The 20398-nt window shown below is 47.8% G+C and overlaps 1 protein-coding gene across 9 annotated transcripts; it reads left to right on the top strand.

The window, feature by feature from the left end:
* Positions 1-330: 330 nt before the first annotated feature.
* Positions 331-19926, top strand: PHC1 (polyhomeotic homolog 1). Of its 9 annotated transcripts, XM_086402045.1 has the most exons (16): positions 2498-2572; positions 2843-2925; positions 3286-3443; positions 4588-4698; positions 5794-5874; positions 6453-6602; positions 7523-7654; positions 11569-12064; positions 13746-14515; positions 15059-15206; positions 15455-15666; positions 16416-16530; positions 17218-17326; positions 17528-17678; positions 18119-18350; positions 18958-19926. In XM_086402045.1, exons 3-16 carry the CDS (start codon positions 3330-3332, stop codon positions 19110-19112), a joined length of 2976 nt encoding a protein of 991 aa, XP_086258171.1. In that variant the 5' UTR covers positions 2498-2572; positions 2843-2925; positions 3286-3329; the 3' UTR covers positions 19113-19926. The 9 variants fall into 9 exon arrangements, with proteins under 9 accessions (XP_086258173.1, XP_086258170.1, XP_086258166.1 ...); XM_086402044.1 differs by lacking the exons at positions 2498-2572; positions 2843-2925 and adding an exon at positions 340-491; XM_086402040.1 differs by lacking the exons at positions 2498-2572; positions 2843-2925 and adding an exon at positions 340-491 and having other exon boundaries at positions 7499-7654.
* The last annotated feature ends 472 nt before the right edge of the window (positions 19927-20398 follow it).

The raw sequence follows: 20398 nt of genomic DNA, 5'->3' as shown, positions 1-20398 counted from the left end.
CTAGAGCGCGGAGGCCCGGCAGCGGCGTCGTCATGGCAACGGGCGCCGGCAGGAAACGAGGGACGCGCGGGAGGGAGGGGGGAGGCCACGGAGGGGAGGGGGAGGGACGGGGGAGGGGTCCGGCTGCCCCGGAAGCACCTCCCCGCCAGCCCCCTCCTCCAGCCGGGCCCGCAGCCCCCGGCCTGCCGCCCCCACCCTCTCCGCCCGGCAGGAAGTGACAGGCCCAGGAGCGAGCCCCGGAGGCCTGGCGGAGCCGCGGCCGGCCCGCACCCGGAGCGGCGGGAGGGGCGGGGAGCCGCGGCCGCGCCGGGCGCCTCCCACCCCGCCCTCGGCGCCCCCGCCCCTCCAGGAAGGGGAGGAGGCGAGGGGAGCCCGCCGCGGAGGCCGAGCGCGCCCCCCACCCGGCCCGGCGCCCGGGGACCCCGGCACGTGAGGTGGACGCCCCCCACCCCCTATCCCGGGAGCGCCCGGGTGCGGAGCCAGGCGCGGAGGTAAGCGGGCGGCCGCGGCGGGGCAGGGGCAGGACCTCCGGGGGCTTGGCCGCGCGGGGATGTTTCTGCAGCCGCCGCGGGCTGTGGAACGCCCCAGGTACCTCCCCCGGCGTCTTTCCCTGCCTACCTCTGGCGCTCGCCCTGCGGTCCTTCGCTCTGCTGCCCGAGCCTCTCGCTCCTCTATTCATTTTCACACTGTGAGCTGTGCTCACTGCTGTCCGTCCGTCACCCTAGTTGCTCCTGACCGCTCCTTGTCTCATTCATTTTCCCTCCTCTGACTTTGGCTTTCCCATCCAAGCGTGCCGTCTACTTCTCTCCCTGCTTTTTTCTGGTCCCCTGGGTTCCTCAGCCTCCCAGTTCCTCGATTTCTGTCTCCCTCCTGCCTGTCTCCCCGCTACCAGTAAGCACACTTCTCCGCTCACTTGGGGTCGGTTCACTCCTGGCACCACCGCTCCGTGAGCCCCCCTTCTCCCGGTGGGGTTGACTCCTCTTGGGAACTCGTTCTCATCAAGGTTCTAGATACAAGGACCCCTGGGGGCGTCTACTCCTATTCTTCAGATGGCTTCGATTTCTGTGGCACAGTCTCCCCCGAACCCACCCCCTTCTCCTTCCCCCCTTCCTATCTATGCCCCATCTTTCCTGGGAGGCAAGAGTTTCATGCTTGGGGAAATTGATTTTCTCCAACTCTTGGCTCAGGAGGCCCGGAACCTGGTCCACTTCATTATCTTCCTCTAGCTCCTTGCCAAAGATCTACTCCAGCCCAGCCCCACAACCCCCAAATACTATATTTCAGGATGACCCCAGTTTCGTGATTCAGGGGACCTCTATGGTTCAGCTTTTCATGCTTTCTCTTCCAGTTAAATTCTGAAAATTTAAATTGACTGTGCCTCCCAGACTTTCTGTTGTCTTCATTTTCTGTATTTGATTTTACAGCCCCGAAGCTGAGCACAAATGAATAGACTTATGTGCCTGGGATCCAGGAATCCTGGTTTTGATGACAGTTTCTCCTGGTTTTGTTTAAGACTTTAAACTGGTCTCTTTCCACCTCTTTTCTGTTTCACAACCTGAAAAATTATTAAGACTTCCATTTTGGGGGGAGATGGGGATCATATAGTTTATTAGCCTTTTCATCTACGAAGGGAATTCATGTCTCCTCTAGCTAGTAAAGGGGGTCTCCTCCCTCTGAGTCCAGTGAACTAGGTCCCATCTTCTATACAACTATGCCGTGCTGCCTCTAATGCTTACCCACTTTTTTTCCTCCGCATGCTGATAATGAGGATTCATGGGTCTGTATCTGTTTAGTGCTTTGATATTTTGGCAAAAGATGTGGGGTGAAGATAGGCTAGACTTGAAGCCAGTGTGATTTCTCCTGTATACTTCATGGGTTATATCCATGTTTGCAATGACATTTGCTCTTACTGGACAACTGAATTCTTGGAGGATAAGGATGCAATCAGATTATAACTGGGAATGGACCCATAAGAAATCTCCCCAACTCTAATTTCCAAGGCCAAGCAGTTTGATTTTATTTAGTTTCTTTGTTTTGGATGGTATCATTAAAATGGATTCACCTGAGTGAAACTATCGGCACACCTTAGCAGATATTCTAATTTGTTGTTTACATTCCTAAACCAAATTGTGCTGTGCTGACCTGATATTTCCAATGGCTCCTCCATGCCTCAAAAGTAGAGAAAAAATAGCAAAAGAAGGGGACAAAGAAAAGAAAGAACCAAAGAAACTTATTGTCATTTAACGCTGCTTTGATGGCATGTTTCTTCTTCCTTCTCATCTGTTTCTTTGCTGTGTTCTTAGCAATGTTTTCATGTGTTCTTTGCAAATTTTAGAGTAGACCCCAGAGGATAAATTCTGGTTACTTTAGTGGGCGAAAACATTGAATCTTACTTTCTTGAAGCTTTGATTGCTGTCTTTACTATGTTTAATACCTGTAAGTCGTTTGTTACAATGATGTGTTATATTTACTTGGGAATTCTCTGCATCCAGGGGAACTGAGGTGGAAGAAGATAAAGTACCATGGCCAAGGTGTTACTAGTAGCCCCAGCTCCAGCCAGGCAGCTCTTTGGGTGAGATGGGCTATAGTCTAGCTCTTCTACCTCCCAGTTTTATGACTTTTTATGTTGCTTTGGTCCTTTCTGTACCATAAGCCCCTCCTCCATAAAATGAAGACAATGGGTACTCGAAGTGAGTGACACGGCCTTAACCACAGATTGTTTTTGGTTTGAAGACCTGTGTCCTAGCGTAAAGATTTGATACTTAACTAGGACTACTTGCTTAACCTCTGACAACCTCATTTCCACAATTGTAAAGTGAAGATAATTATATTTACCGTAAAGCACTGATAAATAATGGCGGTGAAGGCCTAGCCCAGTGAGAGGAGGCGCCCAGTGACTTCTCGGTACATGGTGCCATTGTTAAGGTGAGGCTGATAGTGGTGTTGCATGTTTAAATGGGATGATTTTAAACTGTTCAAAGGTGTGATGGGGATATAAAATAGCCTTACTCTTATAAGGAACCATCTTACATTCAGGCCATTTTCTATTTAATGACAGCCAGGAGGAAATAGGTTAAAGTTGTGTTTTTTGAGACATCGCTTAGTTTCAAAAGATGGTGGGGAAGATATGGTTATAAGTGTATTGAAGATTTGGTCATTATTAAAACAGAGCAATCATGGCTTCTGGAAGAAAAGGAAGGTTCTTAGGTAACTTGAATAAATAATAACATGAAATAGTCACTGGAGATCAGGTGTACATTTTAACCCGTTGCTTCTTCCATCTAGGTCTGGAGTCAGAGCGCCAGCCGTGGGGACCCTGGACCTCTATCATGGAGACTGAGAGTGAACAGAACTCCAACTCCACCAATGGGAGTTCTGGCTCTGGGGGCAGCTCTCGGCCCCAGATCGCTCAAATGTCACTGTATGAACGGCAGGCTGTGCAGGTGAGGCTCAGCACTGAGGGGCTGTGAGCATTGGCTTGGGCTGGGCAAGGATGCAGGAAGATAATCACCCTTGGTTTCTTTCCAGCAGACTGGGCAAGTACGATCAGGTGATGACAAAGGTCACTTGCAGGTCTGAGAACCTTTGGGGTTTACAACAGTTTGAGCAAGCAGGCAGAACGAGATATCAGTCTTTAAGGTTTTTATATCATTTAGTTCATGTTGCTAGATCTCACTAACCATTTCTCTTCAAGGATTGTCAGGTTTTTATTTTTGGGTCTTTCTTGAAAATCACCCTGGGTAGTGGAAGTTAAGAACCTCAACTATTTCGGCTCCTGGAAAGAAAAAAAAGGAATGTAGTTTTGGCTTTGAAGTTAACGCCAAAACTGAATTACTGATACTGTCTTTATAAACACCTGTTAGCATTATACTGTAGATGTTTAAAAATTCCAGTTACTTGAAAATTTTACCTGATACAGACTTTCATAGTCACTGTTTATTTTATTTTTCATCATTTTCAACCCTTTAGAGCCCTGTCGGGCTTCCTAGGTGGCTCAGTGGTAAAGAATCAGCCTTCCAGTGCAGGAGATGCAAGAGGCGCGGGTTTGATCCCTGGGTTGATCCCCTGGAGAAGGCAATAGCAGCCCACTCCAGTATTCTTGCCTGGAGAATTCCATGGACAGGGGAGCCTGGCAGGGTGTAATTCATGGGGTCGAAAAGAGTTGGACACGACTGAGCACGCACACAGGCAGGGCTCTATCACCTTTACTGTGTCCCTAGAATATGGTCTTTTATTTTCTTCTCTTTACATTAATCAACATTCCATTTATTTTCAGCCAGTTTAGTCCTAATTCGTTGTTATATCAGATATTTCCAGATTCCATTTTGGGAAATACAAGTTCATGTGAGATTATACTGCTGTATTTTTCAATTAATTGTGTCCCTACTTTTTAAGGACTACATGAACTCACTGGTTCTAATATAAAAATGGACATATCAGATGTTGACAGGCTAACCAGATACCTATCTTTTCCTTTGTTTCTCTCCTCCCCATGTGTCCCTTTCCCAGGATCCCAGTGATTTCCACAGTATAGGTGTTAGGAGTGGTTCATCCCAAGTGGAATGATTCCCTTCTGTTTCTCCCTAGGCTCTGCAGGCACTGCAGCGTCAGCCCAACGCGGCTCAGTATTTCCACCAGTTCATGCTCCAGCAGCAGCTCAGCAATGCCCAGCTGCATAGCCTGGCTGCCGTCCAGCAGGTGAGAGGTCAGCAGCCAGCTGGCCCAGGAGGGAGGGGAAAGGCAGTACAGGTGGGTCGGAACACACCACACCCGCCACTGAGCCAGGCTGGGAACAGTGTCCCGTGCCTCCTGTCCTTTTGCAGGAGGATGAGTGGACCTCGGCGTGTGGGCTCACAGTAAGAACCGTGGGAGAACTGTCTTTTAGAGGTAGCACGGCTGTGTGCTAGCCCTGCACTGTCCAGTGTAGTAGCCGTTAGCCACAGGCAGCTGTTGAGCACTTAAAATATAGCTAGTCTCTAGGACTTCCCTGGTGGTCTAGTGGTTGAGAATCTGCCTTGTAGTGCAAGAGACGAGGGTTCAACCCCTGGTCAGGGAAGTAAGATATCATACACCTTGCAGCAGCTAAGCCCATGCTGTAGTTCACTGATACCACACGCCACCACGAGAGAGTCTGGGCTGCAATGAAAGATCCCACGGGACGCAATGAGGACTATGAGTACCGCAACTAAGACGGGACCCAGCCAAATATTTTAGAAAATCTGTCTCCTTAAAAAAAAAAAAAAAAAACCAACAAATGCAGCTAGTCCAGATGGAGATATGGGAGAAGATTTTGGATCTCAGAGACTTTTTAGTTCGAAAAAGCTCAGAAGTTCGTTTATGTTGGTATGTGTTAAAATGAGACAGATCAGCTTAAATAAAGTAAATTTTTAAAGTTTATTTCTGTTTCTTTTTACTCTTTGAAAAATGTTCATATTAGAAAATGATATAGGTGGCTCACCTTACATTTGTATTGATCAGGCAGCTCTGGGCTGGACTTAGCAGTGACTTCTGATGTGACCTGACCAAAGGTTCTTCCAACTAAAAGAAAGCAGGAGAAAGAGCAAGGGCTGCCAACTGCTCAGGGCGGGTTATGTGGGAGTCGTGGGGTTAGCATATGCAGTAATATGAGGGTGATTGACATAGTGAACATACTTGTCCTTGCTCCACAGTAGAGGCTCACTGCTCTTACCTGAAATCTCAGTTATATTTTGTGCCTGTGATTTGTTCCTGGAAGATTCAGAGCCTTTGCCTTTGTTGTCTCTGTTCTCTCTTGTCGTCTTTGCCCTCTAACAGGCTACAATTGCTGCCAGTCGGCAGGCCAGCTCCCCAAACACCAGCACTGCACAGCAGCAGACCACCACCACCCAGGCCTCCGTGAGTACTGCCTGTCCCCACCGAGGGGCTTTCCTCCCTGGGTCTGTGTCTTTCAGTTAAATTCTTGGGTTTGCCAACATTCAGATTTTTCTGTAAGATATTTCAGGAAACCTGAGTGCACTTTTTGGCCAACCCAATACTTTGTGCCACTGATCTGAGAGTGTTTATTTCACCATTGATGGTATTTACTGATCGTGCGTAGAGAATATCAGTAAAAGGGAGAGTAACCAGTATGGATCTGTAGAGGTGTCTTAAGGAGGAAGAAAATCCTGGGCAGGAGGAATCAAAGGGTCCCAAGGGCTAATCGTTGGATTCTTGACTGAGAAGTAGAATCTATTCCATTTCGTCCTTTGCTCCTCAGCTCTTACACTGGTGATTAGGGCCTGGTTTCTGTACTTTGCTGATAGCCTTTAGAGGCCAGGATAACAGGTGTGGATGGTAAGGTGTTCATTTCCTCCTGACTCTGTGAAAGTGAGATACTCTGCTTTTGCTGGTGTCACTCTGAGTTTGTCAGTCATGTGTATTTCCTTGTGTCTCTTCCCCCATCCTTAGTCCTGGTTCCCTTCTGTACCACACAGATCAATCTGGCCACCACATCGGCTGCCCAGCTCATCAGCCGGTCCCAGAGTGTGAGCTCTCCCAGTGCTACCACTTTGACCCAGTCTGTGCTACTGGGGAACACCACCTCCCCACCCCTCAACCAGTCCCAGGCCCAGATGTATCTACGGGTAAGCCACAGCCACCATTGTCCCAGGGACATAATTGTTCTCTGACTTGTTGAGTGAAAGCCTTTTTTTTTCTGGCTGCACTGTGCACCTTTTGGGATGTTAGTTCCCCAACTAGGGATTGAACCCAGGCTCAAGTCTTAACCACTGGACCATCAGGGAATTTCCCAGAGTGAAAGCTCTTTTATGTCATCATGGTTGAAAGTGAAAGTTGCTCAGTCGTATCCAACTTTTAGTGATCCCATGGGCTATACAGTCCATGGAATTCTCCAGGCCAGAATACTGGAGTGGGTAGCCTTTCCCTTCTCCAGGGGATCTTCCAACCCAGGGATCAAACCCAGGTCTCCCGCACTGCAGGCGGATTCTTTACCAGCTGACCCACAAGGGAAGTCCGTGTCATCATGGTTACCCAGATGTTTTAGGACAAGTGGATCTGCTTCCTATGCCTGACTTACCTCTAGATGTGACGCTCAGTGTTCACAGGTAGCTTACAAACAATTGAGATCCTAAGTTAGAAGATTTCACCTCAGTTTTAAAGAAATTTGCACCAGATATAGTCTAATCTTTAAAGCCATGGCTCACTTGCACAAATCCTAAGTGTTACCTCTTGGCCTGTCTGCTTAGTATATATAAACCCTTGTTCCCGACTCATTGTCTCAGCCTTTTTGATGTTTGATTCTTTGTTGTCAGTGTATAGTTTATACACGTTCCAGGTTTTCTTCGGACGATTCATCACACGTGGAGGATGAGGGTCTCCTGGGTTGGTGTGGAAAGGGGCAGGGCCTAGCGGTTTCGTATCTTCTGTTTATTTTGTCTTGTGGTCCTTCCCTTCCGTTTCTTCTGTCTCTCTCCCCTTTCTCTTGTTCTGTTTCCTCTGCTCTTCATCCTCTCCTTGCCAGCCACAGCTGGGAAACCTATTGCAGGTAAACCGGACCCTGGGCCGGAATGTGCCTCTAGCCTCCCAACTCATCCTGATGCCTAACGGGGCAGTGGCTGCAGTCCAGCAGGAGGCGCCATCTGCTCAGTCTCCTGGAGTCCACACAGATGCTGATCAGGTCAGTGGTGACCACTTGACCTGCGGACGGGCCCTGGGGAGGGCGAATGGAGTGGCCTTGGACCAGGGATCACCCTTCCACCCCATTACAACTTTTCAGAATTCTTCCCCCTACCCCACCCTCAATTTCTGTAGAACTTGAATCCCTTACACCTTTTTAGTTATTTGAATTAGGAAGGGAAGTAGGCTTAACTGAAAACAGCCCTGGGGATATGGGAAGCCACCTCCTTTTTTTTAAAAAAACTTTTTATTTTATATTAGAGTATAGCTGATAATGGTGTGGTAATTTCAGGTGGACGGCAGAGGGACTCAGCCATACATATATGTGTATCCATTTTCCCTCCAAACTCCCCTTATCCAGGGAAGCTTTATTCTTAATATAGGACCGGTGTCCCTGCCCTCCTTTTAGCTCTCCATAGCTGTTTTATTCAGAAAGTCCTAGTTCCTTGTCCTTGCAGTACTCTCTGGAAGATAAGGGGTGGTGGAGGGAATTCTGGTAAGACAGACATCAAGCTGAGTTGCTGGCAGAACACTTGATTTCTTCTCTATGAGTTACTATAGCTTTCAACCTTTAGCAGTCTGTTTCACTCAAAGGTGTTTCCAGTATAATCTTCCTCACCAGTGTGTTTTCTGTGCCTTATCTCAAACAAAAATATATAGAGAGAGAGAGCAGTGTTTTAGCTTCTTTTGCATGGCATACAAACTGGGGTCTTATGGTACTTATTTCATTCTTTTAGTTTTTATCAGTCAGCAAGTAAACACTGAGCTCTCCATTTCAGTAAACTTGAGCAGATTCTGAAAGGATGGGTGGCATTTGATTTGGAGTAGCATGAACACTAGAGAGAGAGAATAGCATGTGTCAAAGCCTGACTACTCAGATATGTGACTGTGAGTTGGAGATGAGTGAATAAAGTGGAGACAATAAGCTTGTGGCAGGAAAGGGCATTGTTAAGGACAAATCTGAAAGCCACGTGACTTTGTAGGTAGGAGTGGCACTGCTGACTTGAGCAGCAGATTAAGAGAGTCAGGAAACTACTTGAGAAAGACTGATTTCGGAGCCTGTGCCTGGAGAAGGAAGAGAAATGAGGGAACCTGCTGAGAAACTGTTGGGGTCAGTTACAGATACAGCCTTTGGTTTAGACTACAGCAGTAGTGGTGGCGTCAGGATGAGGTAGAACCTGCTTCCATAGCAGTTCTTTCACTTAAACATCTGTTCATCAGATGTTTGTGTGTTGGTCTGTGGATGGACAGAGTAGTGGTTGAAAGTGTAAATCTTCGTTAGGGTCAGTTCCAACTCTGACTTACTGTGACCCCTGCAAATGGCCCAACATCTTCTTGCCACAATTTCTTTGTCTATTAAATAGCCGTTATAAAATACTTGTCCCAGGGTATGTTGTGAGGACTCAGTGAGTTGATGTGTCTGAGTGTTTGAACAGTGCCTGGACACAGTGAGTGTTTAAGAGTTTGGCTCTCTTTGTGATCACACAGGCGACATTCCTCAGCCTTGAATGTAGGAACAGGAGAGGAGGGTGAAGCTGGGCTTGGGGAGGGGGTTCAGGCTTGCCGGTGGGAGGGAGCCAGCAGAGGAGAGGTGAGTGAAGGGACAGGAAAGAATTGAGGAGGAGGGAATGAGATCCTGAGCCTAGTGAGCCTTTGATAGGAGGAAGGAGAGAAGGTGGCCGGGGTGAGGGGAGAATGATGGGGGCTGACGGAGGTACAGGGCCAGGTTTGGCGGTGGGACCAGAGGTGGTGGTATCATCTCTGTGGGAGTGAACAGTGAGAGGGGAAAGAGGAAGTGGTTCAGAGGCAGGGAGAGGAGGAAAGTTTTAAATAGCCATGACGGGAAGGAAGCTGATGAGAAGAATCTTCGTAATTGCCAGGTAATATGTACGTGGCCCAGTACCCAGTCCTGATGATTTTTGTAAATCTCTCTCGAAAGCTGTTATTTCTCTACTTTACTATTGTCTGAATTCGGGTTCTTTTTATTTTTCACCTGAATTACTCTACTAGTTTCCTAACTGGCCTCAATTTCAGCCTTATTTGCTTCCGTCTCTAATCCTCTCCCATATTACTATCAGGATAAGTTTTTTTAATAAGATATACATTGTTACTTTTTAAAAAAAAACTTTATATTTTGTATCGGAGTACAGCTTATTAACATTTGTTGTGATAATTTCAGGTGAGCAGCAGAGGGACTCAGCCATTCACATACATATATCCATTCTCTCACAAACTTCCCTAACATTTTTAATTGTACCTCTGGCCTACAGAATTTGATGAATCATAATAATCCTTGACTCGTGGCATCCTCTCATCAATGGTTCATTCATGGTCCACTTTTTAAAACATTTACTCTGTAAGTTTTAATCATGTAATAAGCCAGCCCCAGCTCCAGATGGAGCTCCACTGCCTGCCCCTACTCATCCATGGTGACGTTCATTCTGATTCATCCTTCCCTGTAACCCTTTTTGTATATAGCTTTACTGCCTTTACTATATTTCTAAAATGTTCTTTTTAATATGGAACATTTCAAACATTTATAAAAACAAAGAAATACGAATCTGTATGTGCTTAATCATCCAACTTCAGCATTTATTGACATGTGGTCAATTTCTCCAGGCCCTTTCCCTTCATCTGTGGATTATTTAGAAGCAAGTTCCAGATACCATGTGGATATATATATATATAAAAATATAAATTTGTATTTAAATCTATAAGGTACTTACCTTGTATATAATCCTTTGGGGAATACCTTCATTAAATGACTTATTGTCAAAATCCATCTGTATTGTTGCATGTCATTGTACTTTGTTTTGATTTCCATGTAATATTCCACTGTGTGAATATACTAGAGTTCATTCATCCTCTCTTCTGATGGTGGCCATTTGGTTGGTTTTTAGGCTTTTGTTAGGATGACTCGTGCTGCTGTGACCATTCTTACACATGCCTCCCATTGTCTACAGTGAGCCCTTCTCTTGTGGGACTCCTGGGTTAGAGCATGTGTGAATATTTCAACTTTAGGACAAAATGCCAAACTGTTTTCCAGAGTGGCTGTGCTCAAAGAATGGTTTTGACAATAGAGTTGATCGTGGTCTTTCTGATGAGTATTCTTCAGTGGCTTCCTGTGATTCATTAAGAGCTTGTCATCCCTTCTCTCCGTTGATACACTGGACCACTTGCGGTCTGTCAGGCACTGTGCTCGGTGCTGGGAATTTCTCATTTTAACATTCCAAGCCCTTCAAGATCTGGCCTCTTTCTAGCCTCAGCCTACCTGCATAGCTTCATTTCTTGCCACTCCCTGCAGCCTTCCCCAAACATAATGAAATATTTATCATTTCCAAAAACACGGTGCTCTTTCTTGGCTCAGTGGTCTTGCATTGTTGTTACCTGTGTCTTCAAACCCTGTTGGTTCTCAGCTCAGACATCGCCTGTGTTAGCATGTCTTCCCTCATGCGCTTTGTCTGAGTTACTACTCTTCCTCCTCTGCACTCCCCTAGCACTGGGTGCATATCTGTGCATGGTGTAACTTGGTTTTCTTGTCTTCTCGAGTAGAAAGTACTCATTAAAAGCAGGGGCTTGTGTCTTTGATCTCTGCATTCCCAGTATCCAGTGCAGTAGTTGGTAGATGTTGAATGAATGGGGAAGAAAGGGAAAGTCTGAGACATCTTGAAGGAATAAAATAACTGAACTTGATGACAGATTTTGTAGAGAATGAAGGAGACTGAGAATCAGATATGACTTGAGAGCCCCTCTCTGGGAAGACCTTCTCTGTGTGTACAGGTGAGGGTACAGCTGAGGGGGCCGTGGAATATCTGTAGCTGTCGTCACTGCTTCTGACTCAGTCATGGTAGTCTTTCACTTTAGTGCCCTTGCTCCCCAAGTTTCTCAATCTGCCTTTTGCTTCCTGTCTTTCAGGTGCAGAACTTGGCCGTCAGGAACCAGCAGGCCTCTGCCCAAGGACCCCAAATGCAAGGCTCTGCCCAGAAGGCCATCCCTCCTGGGGCCTCCCCTGTCTCCAGCCTCTCCCAGGCCTCTAGCCAGGCCCTTGCGGTGGCTCAGGCTTCCTCTGGGGCCTCAGGCCAGTCCCTCAACCTCAGTCAAGCTGGTGGAGGCAGTGGGACTAGCATCCCAGGGTCCATGGGTCCTGGAGGAGGCGGCCAGGCTCCTGGGGGCTTGGGGCAGTTACCTTCCTCAGGAATGGGTGGTGGTGGGAGCTGCCCCAGGAAGGGCACTGGAGTGGTGCAGCCCTTGCCTGCAGCCCAGGCAGTGACTGTGAGTCAGGGCAGCCAGACAGAAGCAGAAAGCGCAGCAGCCAAGAAAGCAGAAGCAGACGGAACTGGTCAGCAGAACGTGGGCATGAACCTCACCCGGACCGCCACTCCTGCTCCCAGCCAGACCCTCATTAGCTCAGGTACTCTGTCTCTTCCCATAATGTTCTTATTCCCTCGGGGCTAGCTTGAAGTCTTCAGGGTCCGTGTCTTTGCCCTTCTTGCTCGTTTTGGTCCTGAAATAGTGAAAGGAAAGAATCACATCAGCCTTGTTTGTATTAGTCCAGGAGACAGGATGACAGGTAGCAGAGAGGGATCTTGTCTGTTTCTGCCGGGCAGCAGTCAGTTTACAAGTTGCCTTGTTCTCTCCTTCTTAGGTCCTGACTTCTTCAATTTACTCCCTCTACCCTTTCATTCACTAGGGTCTTTTCTTTCTTTTTTTAAAATTTGGTTGTTCTGAGTCTTAGTTGTAGCACGCAACTAAGTGCTTCAGTCTTCATTGTAGCATTTGGTTCTTCATTGCTGTGCACAGGCTTCTCTGTAGTTGTGGTGCACAGTCTTAATTGTCCCAAGCATGTGGGATCGATCAGACCCCTGTTCCCTGCATTGGAAGGTGGAATCTTAACTACTAGACCACTGGGGAAGTTCCCACTCAGTTCTTTTTGAATAGCTTGCTGTGTTCTAGGGAGGGTACTGGAATACATCATTGAAAAACAGACTCTTCTGCCCATGGAGCTTGCAATTTATCGTAAGGGATGAGTTCTCTTCCTCACACATTTACTGTTGGTCAGTTGGCAGTGTAGAGCAAAGACTGTGTGCCTTCGAGTACTTAGGGTGAGCAGATAGAGCCCTGCTTTAATACAGTCCAACTGGTGATCATCTGTATTGATGGTAAGGATGGTAAGGATTAAAAAGAATAAATAATAGTAATAACCCAGGGTAGTGCTTGCTTTCAGGCTGTGGATAGAGTTAGATGTGGATACCCTATCTGGTAGTGTTTATTTTTGCTTCCTTGTTTCTAGTACTTTAAGTGTTGTATATTTGAGTAATGTACTCCCCAAATTTAAGAGTTACTTATCATTTGTTTTCCTAACACCTAGTATGGCACTTTACAAACTATGGCACTTGTAATATCAAAGTGCTTTCATGTCACATATAGTTTCTGGGCACTCTGGTAGGGTGTGAAGCAGGGGAGATCCCATCTCCAGTTTACAGTGGAGGGAACTGGGTCAAGTCCGAGCCCACAGCGGCTGACTCTTAAAACTTCTCATGGGTGGTGACCTAAACTGATGAATCGTGGAGACCCGAGGCAATCATGGGAAGATGTTGGTAGCTTTACCTCTGTGGATATTTATTCTTTCAGTGACTGTTAAGTGTTTCTTGTGTATCAGGACCTGGGCTGGGTTCTAGGGATGTAAAAACAAATGAAATGTGGACTTGGCGCTTGAGGAGAAGAATCTAACCATGAAGATTAGATTGGGCCCGCCATTGTCCTTGCTGAGTGCCAAGTAATAGGATTTAAATAAAGCAAAAAAAGAGAAAAAAGAGTTAGATAAATGCAGGAAATTAGTGAGGACTGTTACATGCTTGAGCAAAGGTGGTCTTTCCCTGACATCTTTAAGGCTGGAGATGGTTGGTAACGTCCGACTCAGAGGAAAGAGTGTAAACCAGGTGGCCTGTCAGGCCCCTCCAGCTCGCTTTCCATTCGTAGTTTGAGTCTACAACTAGGTTCACCTTGGAAAGCTGCTTTGACTGGCGCCTTTGATGATGTTGCTCATGTCTGCTCTCCCTTCCTTTTGTGTCTCTGGGGGCTCGTTCCCGCAGCCACCTACACGCAGATCCAGCCCCACTCCCTGATTCAGCAGCAGCAGCAGATCCACCTCCAGCAGAAGCAGGTGGTGATCCAGCAGCAGATCGCCATCCACCACCAGCAGCAGTTCCCGCACCGCCAGTCCCAGCTTCTGCACACAGCCACGCACCTCCAGCTGGCCCAGCAGCAGCAGCAGCAGCAGCAGCAACAGCAGGCCACCACCCTCACTGCCCCGCAGCCTCCGCCGGGTCCCCCGACCCAGCCGGTCCCGCCGTCCCCATCCCAGCAGCCAGCCCAGACCCTGGTCGTCCAGCCCATGCTGCAGTCTTCACCGCTGTCCCTGCCGCCGGACCCCGCCCCCAAGCCCCCTATTCCCATCCAGTCCAAACCGCCGGCAGCCCCCCTCAAGCCCCCTCAGCTAGGGGCTGCCAAGATGTCTGCCGCCCAGCAGCCCCCACCCCACATCCCTGTGCAGGTGGTGGGCACCCGGCAGCCGGGTACAGCCCAGGCCCAGGCTTTGGGGCTGGCCCAGCTGGCAGCTGCAGTCCCCACTTCCCGGGGGATGCCAGGCACAGTGCCGCCAGGCCAGGCCCACTTGGCCTCCTCGCCGCCTTCATCCCAGGCCCCCGGTGCGCTGCAGGAGTGCCCACCCACGTTGGCCTCAGGGATGACCCTGGCCCCTGTGCAGGGGACGGCGCATGTGGTGAAGGGAGGGGCGACCACCTCCTCACCGGTGGTCGCGCAGGTCCCTGCCGCCTTCTACATGCAGTCTGTGCACCTGCCGGTGAGTGTTGCCCCGTGATTGTGAGCACATGTCATCCTCAAGGGGACCTGAGCTTAATTTCGGAAGGGAATAAAGGGTTGAGGAGGTTAGGATATTAGTGCTTCTTTTGTAAGAGAGAGTTTTAATGGAAGGTTAAGATCCTGGCATGTATTCAGTCTTTCATAAGAGACATCAACGTATATAATACCTGAATGTCGTACTCCTACATGAAATTCTGTATTTTTGGATCTATACTAAGTTATATTAAGATACAGCTTTAACCACCAAAATCAATCTTTAAAGAAACAGCAATTCTCAGTTGGGCTGTGATGAACCCGGGTCTCCAGGTCTAGGTCAGGACTAAATAATGTTGTATGTTCTTTTGTCTTGATGTAGAAATTACACTTGTTGGGAATGACCAGAAATTTTACTGTACCATGGGACATACACACACTGGGGAATCTAGAACTAAGAAAATTTTCTTGGACAGTATGGGAGTAATTGCGTTTCATCATTATCCTTTGCTCATAAATCTTGTTTTCCTTCCTGTTCTTCACTTTATAGGGCAAACCCCAGACACTGGCTGTAAAGCGCAAGGCTGAGTCTGAGGAGGAGCGAGATGATGTCTCCACACTGAGTTCAATGATTCCCGCGAAGACATCGCCAGTGGTAGAGAGCCCAAAGGCCATGGAGGAGAAGGGTGGTCTTGGAGGTGAGGAATGGACTTCTGCAGGACTGCCGAGTGCACAGAAATGAGAGGAAAGCTATGAGTGAGTTAAGAGTTTAGTCTGATTCATTAGAATGTGGGCCTGAACTTGGTGGAGAGCTGGACACAGGGAAGCCAGGATGATTGATCAAAGAGGAAGATGTGCTACTGTGGACGATCAGGCTGGCTTGGCTCATCATTGGATCATTTAGGTCATCCCCTCCCTGTTCCTTAATCTCGTGTTTATTTTCTAGAGAAAGCTGAGCCAGTGACCAGCGCGAACACTAACACCCTGAGCAGTGACATTGTAGCTTTGGCTCCTGCCCCATCAGCGCCCCCTCCTTCGCTGGCCATGGTGTCCAGACAGATGGGTGACTCCAAGCCCCCCCAGGCCATTGTGAAGCCCCAGATCCTCACTCACATCATTGAAGGCTTCGTTATCCAGGAAGGAGCAGAGCCTTTCCCGGTGAGGGCAGGGCCAGAAGGTGGGGCTTTCACATGGGGACTTGGTCTGTTGGGCTGTCTTTTCAAACTCCAGAGACTCAGAAGGCTCAGAACTATTTAATTATTAGAGAACGGTTCAGTTCTGTTGTTTGTAGGATTAGCTATGAAGAAGGAAGGGAAAAGAAGAAGAAAGACTATGTAGACCAGGAACTGAAAATAGTGGGGAGAGGAGAAGCAAAGGAAAAAAGTGACCTTTAAGGCTGTCATGGTTGTTTTTTATTTGTTTGTTTTTGGGCCCCTTTGTATAGCATTTGGGCATTGTACAGCATTTGGGATCCTGGTTCCCTGACCAGGTACTAACCTGGGCCCCCTGCATTGGGAGCTTGGAGTCTCAACCACTAGACCACCAGGGAAGTCTCTAATTAGGTTGTTCCATAGTGAAGAAAATTGTGGTGGAGAAGTTGAGAGACTTTTCTGGATACCATGAGTTGCAGAAGCAGGACTTAGAACACAGGTCTCTTGCTTCCAAGTGTGTTCCCTGCAGTTTAGGAAGGAAAAGGACAAGATAGGGAGCTGGGGTAGGAGCCCCTTCTCCAGCAGCTAATCTGAAAAAAGCCAGTTAGAGACTCTAGATTGCTATATTGAAAATGGTTCTGTCTGCGTGACTTCGCCATTAACTCTGAGATCGAGGCAAAGACATGGTGGTGAGAAGTGGTGGGGAAAGCTATAGAAAGGAGTTAGGCTAATATAACTCACCTTTTTCTGGAACAGGTGGGCTGTTCTCAGTTATTGAAAGAGTCTGAGAAGCCCCTGCAGACTGGCCTCACCACAGGACTGAATGAGAATCAGTCGGGTGGTCCCTTGGGTGGGGACAGTCCATCTGCTGGTGAGTATTCATTTAGAGACCCATCTAGGAACGAGGCTGATGGAGATGTGTTTGAGGACTTAGCGTAAAATAGCAATTAGCTCTTTCAAGTGGGAATTATGTGAAGTCCATCTACATCAGTATACCTAGAATCACACAGAAGTTGTTCCCATAGGGTTAAGGGGAATTTTATCAAGCTGATCTGTTGGATTATTTACTATAAGGATATATTTTTCAAAGGATAATATGAAATAGGCTGTTTCTTAATTTCCAGTTCTCCTTATTTTAGATTCTGTGATATATGTTAAGGAGTCTTGTTTACATTTCCCCTCTCCTGCTTTTGAAAACTTCTGTGTCTGTGTGTGTGGGGAGGTGGGGTGGGGAGGGAGAAATCTCATATCTTTCCAGGCATTAGTAATTAGTTCCTCTCTCCTGTGGAAAAGTGCAGTCAAATCTGAGACTACGAATTATGAAGAAATTAGTCATTTAAAATGGAGATCATCTGGCTTAAGGTTAGGAAGACTGTGATGTCTTGAGGGACAGGTCTTTATGGTTTTGGATTTTGAACTTTGTTTTCGGGGTTCTCAGTTAGGCTGAGTAGGTCTTTGAGGGGAACGCTGAGAGTAATTAGAGTCCAGTGCTGGGCCTGAGGGTGGCCTGAGCGGCAGCAGGAACCCATGCAGCCCTGCAGCGCTGCCTTGTTTTCAGAGCTAGATAAGAAGGCAAACCTCCTGAAGTGCGAGTACTGTGGGAAGTACGCCCCCGCCGAGCAATTCCGCGGCTCCAAGAGATTCTGCTCCATGACTTGCGCTAAGAGGTACAGTAGGCTCCCGTCTCGCCCTCCTCCCTCGGACACCCCTTCCCCAGGATCCGCTCGAGACTCAGAGCTAACGTCTCCTTCACCTTCATTCTCTTCTCCAAATTGGCCCCTAAAATCCTAGTTCACATGTAGAGCAGAAGAGCAAGGTGGTCTTGCATAGCAGCACCCCTGACCTCGTGTATGTTCCCTGACCCACAGGTATAATGTGAGCTGTAGCCACCAATTCCGGCTGAAGAGGAAAAAAATGAAAGAATTTCAGGAAGCCAACTATGCCCGTGTTCGCAGGCGCGGACCCCGCCGCAGCTCCTCGGACATCGCCCGTGCCAAGATCCAGGGCAAGCGCCACCGAGTGAGCCATCATTGTGGGGCGCGATGCTGCAAACTGGGCCTGTTTCCTTCTCTCCCCCGCAGAGCAGCTCCTTTCCCCTGGGAAAAAAAAAGTGTGAGACCAGAACTCTGGTTTCACATGGATCACATCGCTCCAGATTCCGAAATCCTTATCTTTTTGTCTCTTCTCATCTGATTTACCTGTTGTTTCTGTTAATCCTTACCTCTTGTTAGAGGAGGGGAAATCTAGGGGAGTTGTTGGCAGAAGAAGGGAACCAAGAGAGGGACACAGTTCACACTTGAAAGGCACTTGAGAGCAGACTAGTGACTTTGGGCATTTGCATATGAAGTACAGAGTACTTTACTTGTGCTGGGATTAGTTTTTCCTCTGTGCCTCAAACCTAGGATGGGGGGAGAGAGGGAGACCTCATGACACTTATGATCTCACTGTTTTTCCTGTAGGGTCAAGAGGACTCTAGCCGGGGTTCAGATAATTCCAGTTACGATGAAGCACTCTCTCCAACATCTCCTGGGCCTTTATCCGTGAGAGCAGGGCATGGAGAACGTGATCTGGGGAATCCCAACACAGCTCCACCCACCCCAGAATTACATGGCATCAACCCTGTGTTCCTATCCAGTAATCCTAGCCGCTGGAGCGTAGAGGAAGTCTATGAGTTCATTGCTTCTCTACAAGGTATCAAGGGCCTGTCCGCCAGAACCTGGGTCATCTGTATTGCTTTGTTTTCCTATGGTTTTTTTGAGGCCATCCCACAGGGCTTTGTAGATGGAAATGTAGAGGCCCAAGTATGGTATGATGAAGGTCCCCCAGAGAAGGAAATGGCAACGTACTCCACTGTTCTTGCCTGGAGAATCCCGTGGACAGAGGAGCCTGGTGGGCTATGGTCCATGGGGTCAGATGGGACTGAGCATGTATACACGCACGCACTTGACAAGGGATAGTTTTCTCCAGAAAGGAAAACCATCCTACCCTTCTCGCTATTTTGTCTGAATTTTGGGCCCTTAGAGATGGCATGAACGCTGATTTTCTTGGCAGTGTCAAAGAAAACACTGTATTTTGCTCTCTCCTTTCCCTTCCTCAAGTTATCTGAGTTGAACAGCTTAGTTGGTGGAACACCTTAGTTCTTTTATCTTGGCTCTTTTTAAAAAAAAATAGCTAGTTGCTCTGGTTTCATTTTGCTTCCATATCTTGACATCTTGGGCCACTGTATCACTGGATTTAGGACAAGTACTTTTGGTGCTACCATGTAGCTTCTCATACATACCCCACGGTTTCCTCCTAGGCTGCCAAGAGATTGCAGAAGAGTTTCGTTCCCAGGAGATCGATGGACAGGCCCTCTTATTACTTAAAGAGGAACATCTCATGAGTGCCATGAACATCAAGCTGGGTCCTGCCCTCAAGATCTGTGCTAAGATAAATGTCCTCAAGGAGACCTAAGGTGGCCCTCTTGCACAAACCAGCCTAAGGCAGACACTCCCCACCGTCCAGGTTATAACCTGGTGCCAGCAGAGACTCCATGAGGAAGACAGAGCTGTGCTGTCTTCTGCAGGAGGGGATCACCGAGACAGGGAAGAACCGTGCAAGAACTGGTCGCTGGTGCTACATGGTGGCAGCTTTGACGTTTCTCTGGGTTTTATTTTTTAAATCTTCACAATTCTCACCTACCCTAATCCAATCTTTGTGAAAGAGGCAGTCTAGAGAACTAGGACTGCTCAGCCTTATCCCGGAGTGGAGTGTCTAGCCAGGGTCTGAATTCTCCAGGAGGAGGAGGAGGAATGTACAGTGTGGTGAGACAAGAAAATGGGTGGACTGTAGGTGTGCCTCGGCAGTGGTGGCGGGGCTTGTGTGACACAAGTAGGAAAACCTGGTCCTCCCTCTTCCCTCCGGCTCCTCCCGACTGTAGCTGTGGCCCAGACTTCTGTTGTCACTCCCTTAGTGTTGGGTATTTTCTCCTGCATCCTCACTGGCCAGTGTAGGGACTGGGTTGCCATCATTCTGATTTGCTGCAGAAACTAAAAGTATTGGGTACGTATGTGGCTGTCGTCATTCTTTTTGCACCCCCCTGCTCCCTTCCAGTTTGTTGTCTTCTACTCTACTTTTCTTTCCATTCCAACTCTGCTCTGTCCTATAGCTTTATAAAGCAGGAGCGTGTGGGGCTGAGGTCAGGAGTAGAAGGACCTGCCTTGGGCGCTATTCCTTATACAACAAAAATATTAAATATTTTTTTTCCTCCTCAGTAAAAGGATGAAAATTGGTCTCGGTTGTCTCTTAATTCATCATTCCAGTGTAGCTACTGGCTTCTTCCACACAAATGACTAGGCCGACATTTTTTTTTTAATCTTTTAAGTTTTTGTACAAAAAAATGTATATATATTTTTCGCATTTTTAAAACAGAGTATGGGGGAGGGATGCAAACAAGTAACAGAAAAATGCTTTTATAATATCATTTCCCCTGCTTAGAAAAGAAAAAATACCATTCCAATAGTATCTAAAAGTCCAAAGATGAAATAATTTCATTTTCTTTCCTAAAGGCTAAAAAAGCCCCCTGCTTATTGATTCCGTCCTCATGTGGCCAGGGAAGCCACGTTCCTCTTCAGTGGCCCAGGCTCCCTGTCACACAAAGATCAGGTCAGGTTTCTGGGCACATGGCCTAAATGGAAGGGCGGAAGCATCAGAGGTTTAAGCCCCTCTCCCCATGGAGACAGGCTGGGCAAGAAGACACA

This window comes from Bos grunniens, chromosome 5, assembly GCF_055505025.1.
Source record: "Bos grunniens cultivar Pamir isolate PY7600 chromosome 5, Bosgru_T2T1.0, whole genome shotgun sequence".
NCBI classification, from domain to species: domain Eukaryota; kingdom Metazoa; phylum Chordata; class Mammalia; order Artiodactyla; family Bovidae; genus Bos; species Bos grunniens.
This window is presented reverse-complemented; position numbering and strand designations above follow the sequence as displayed.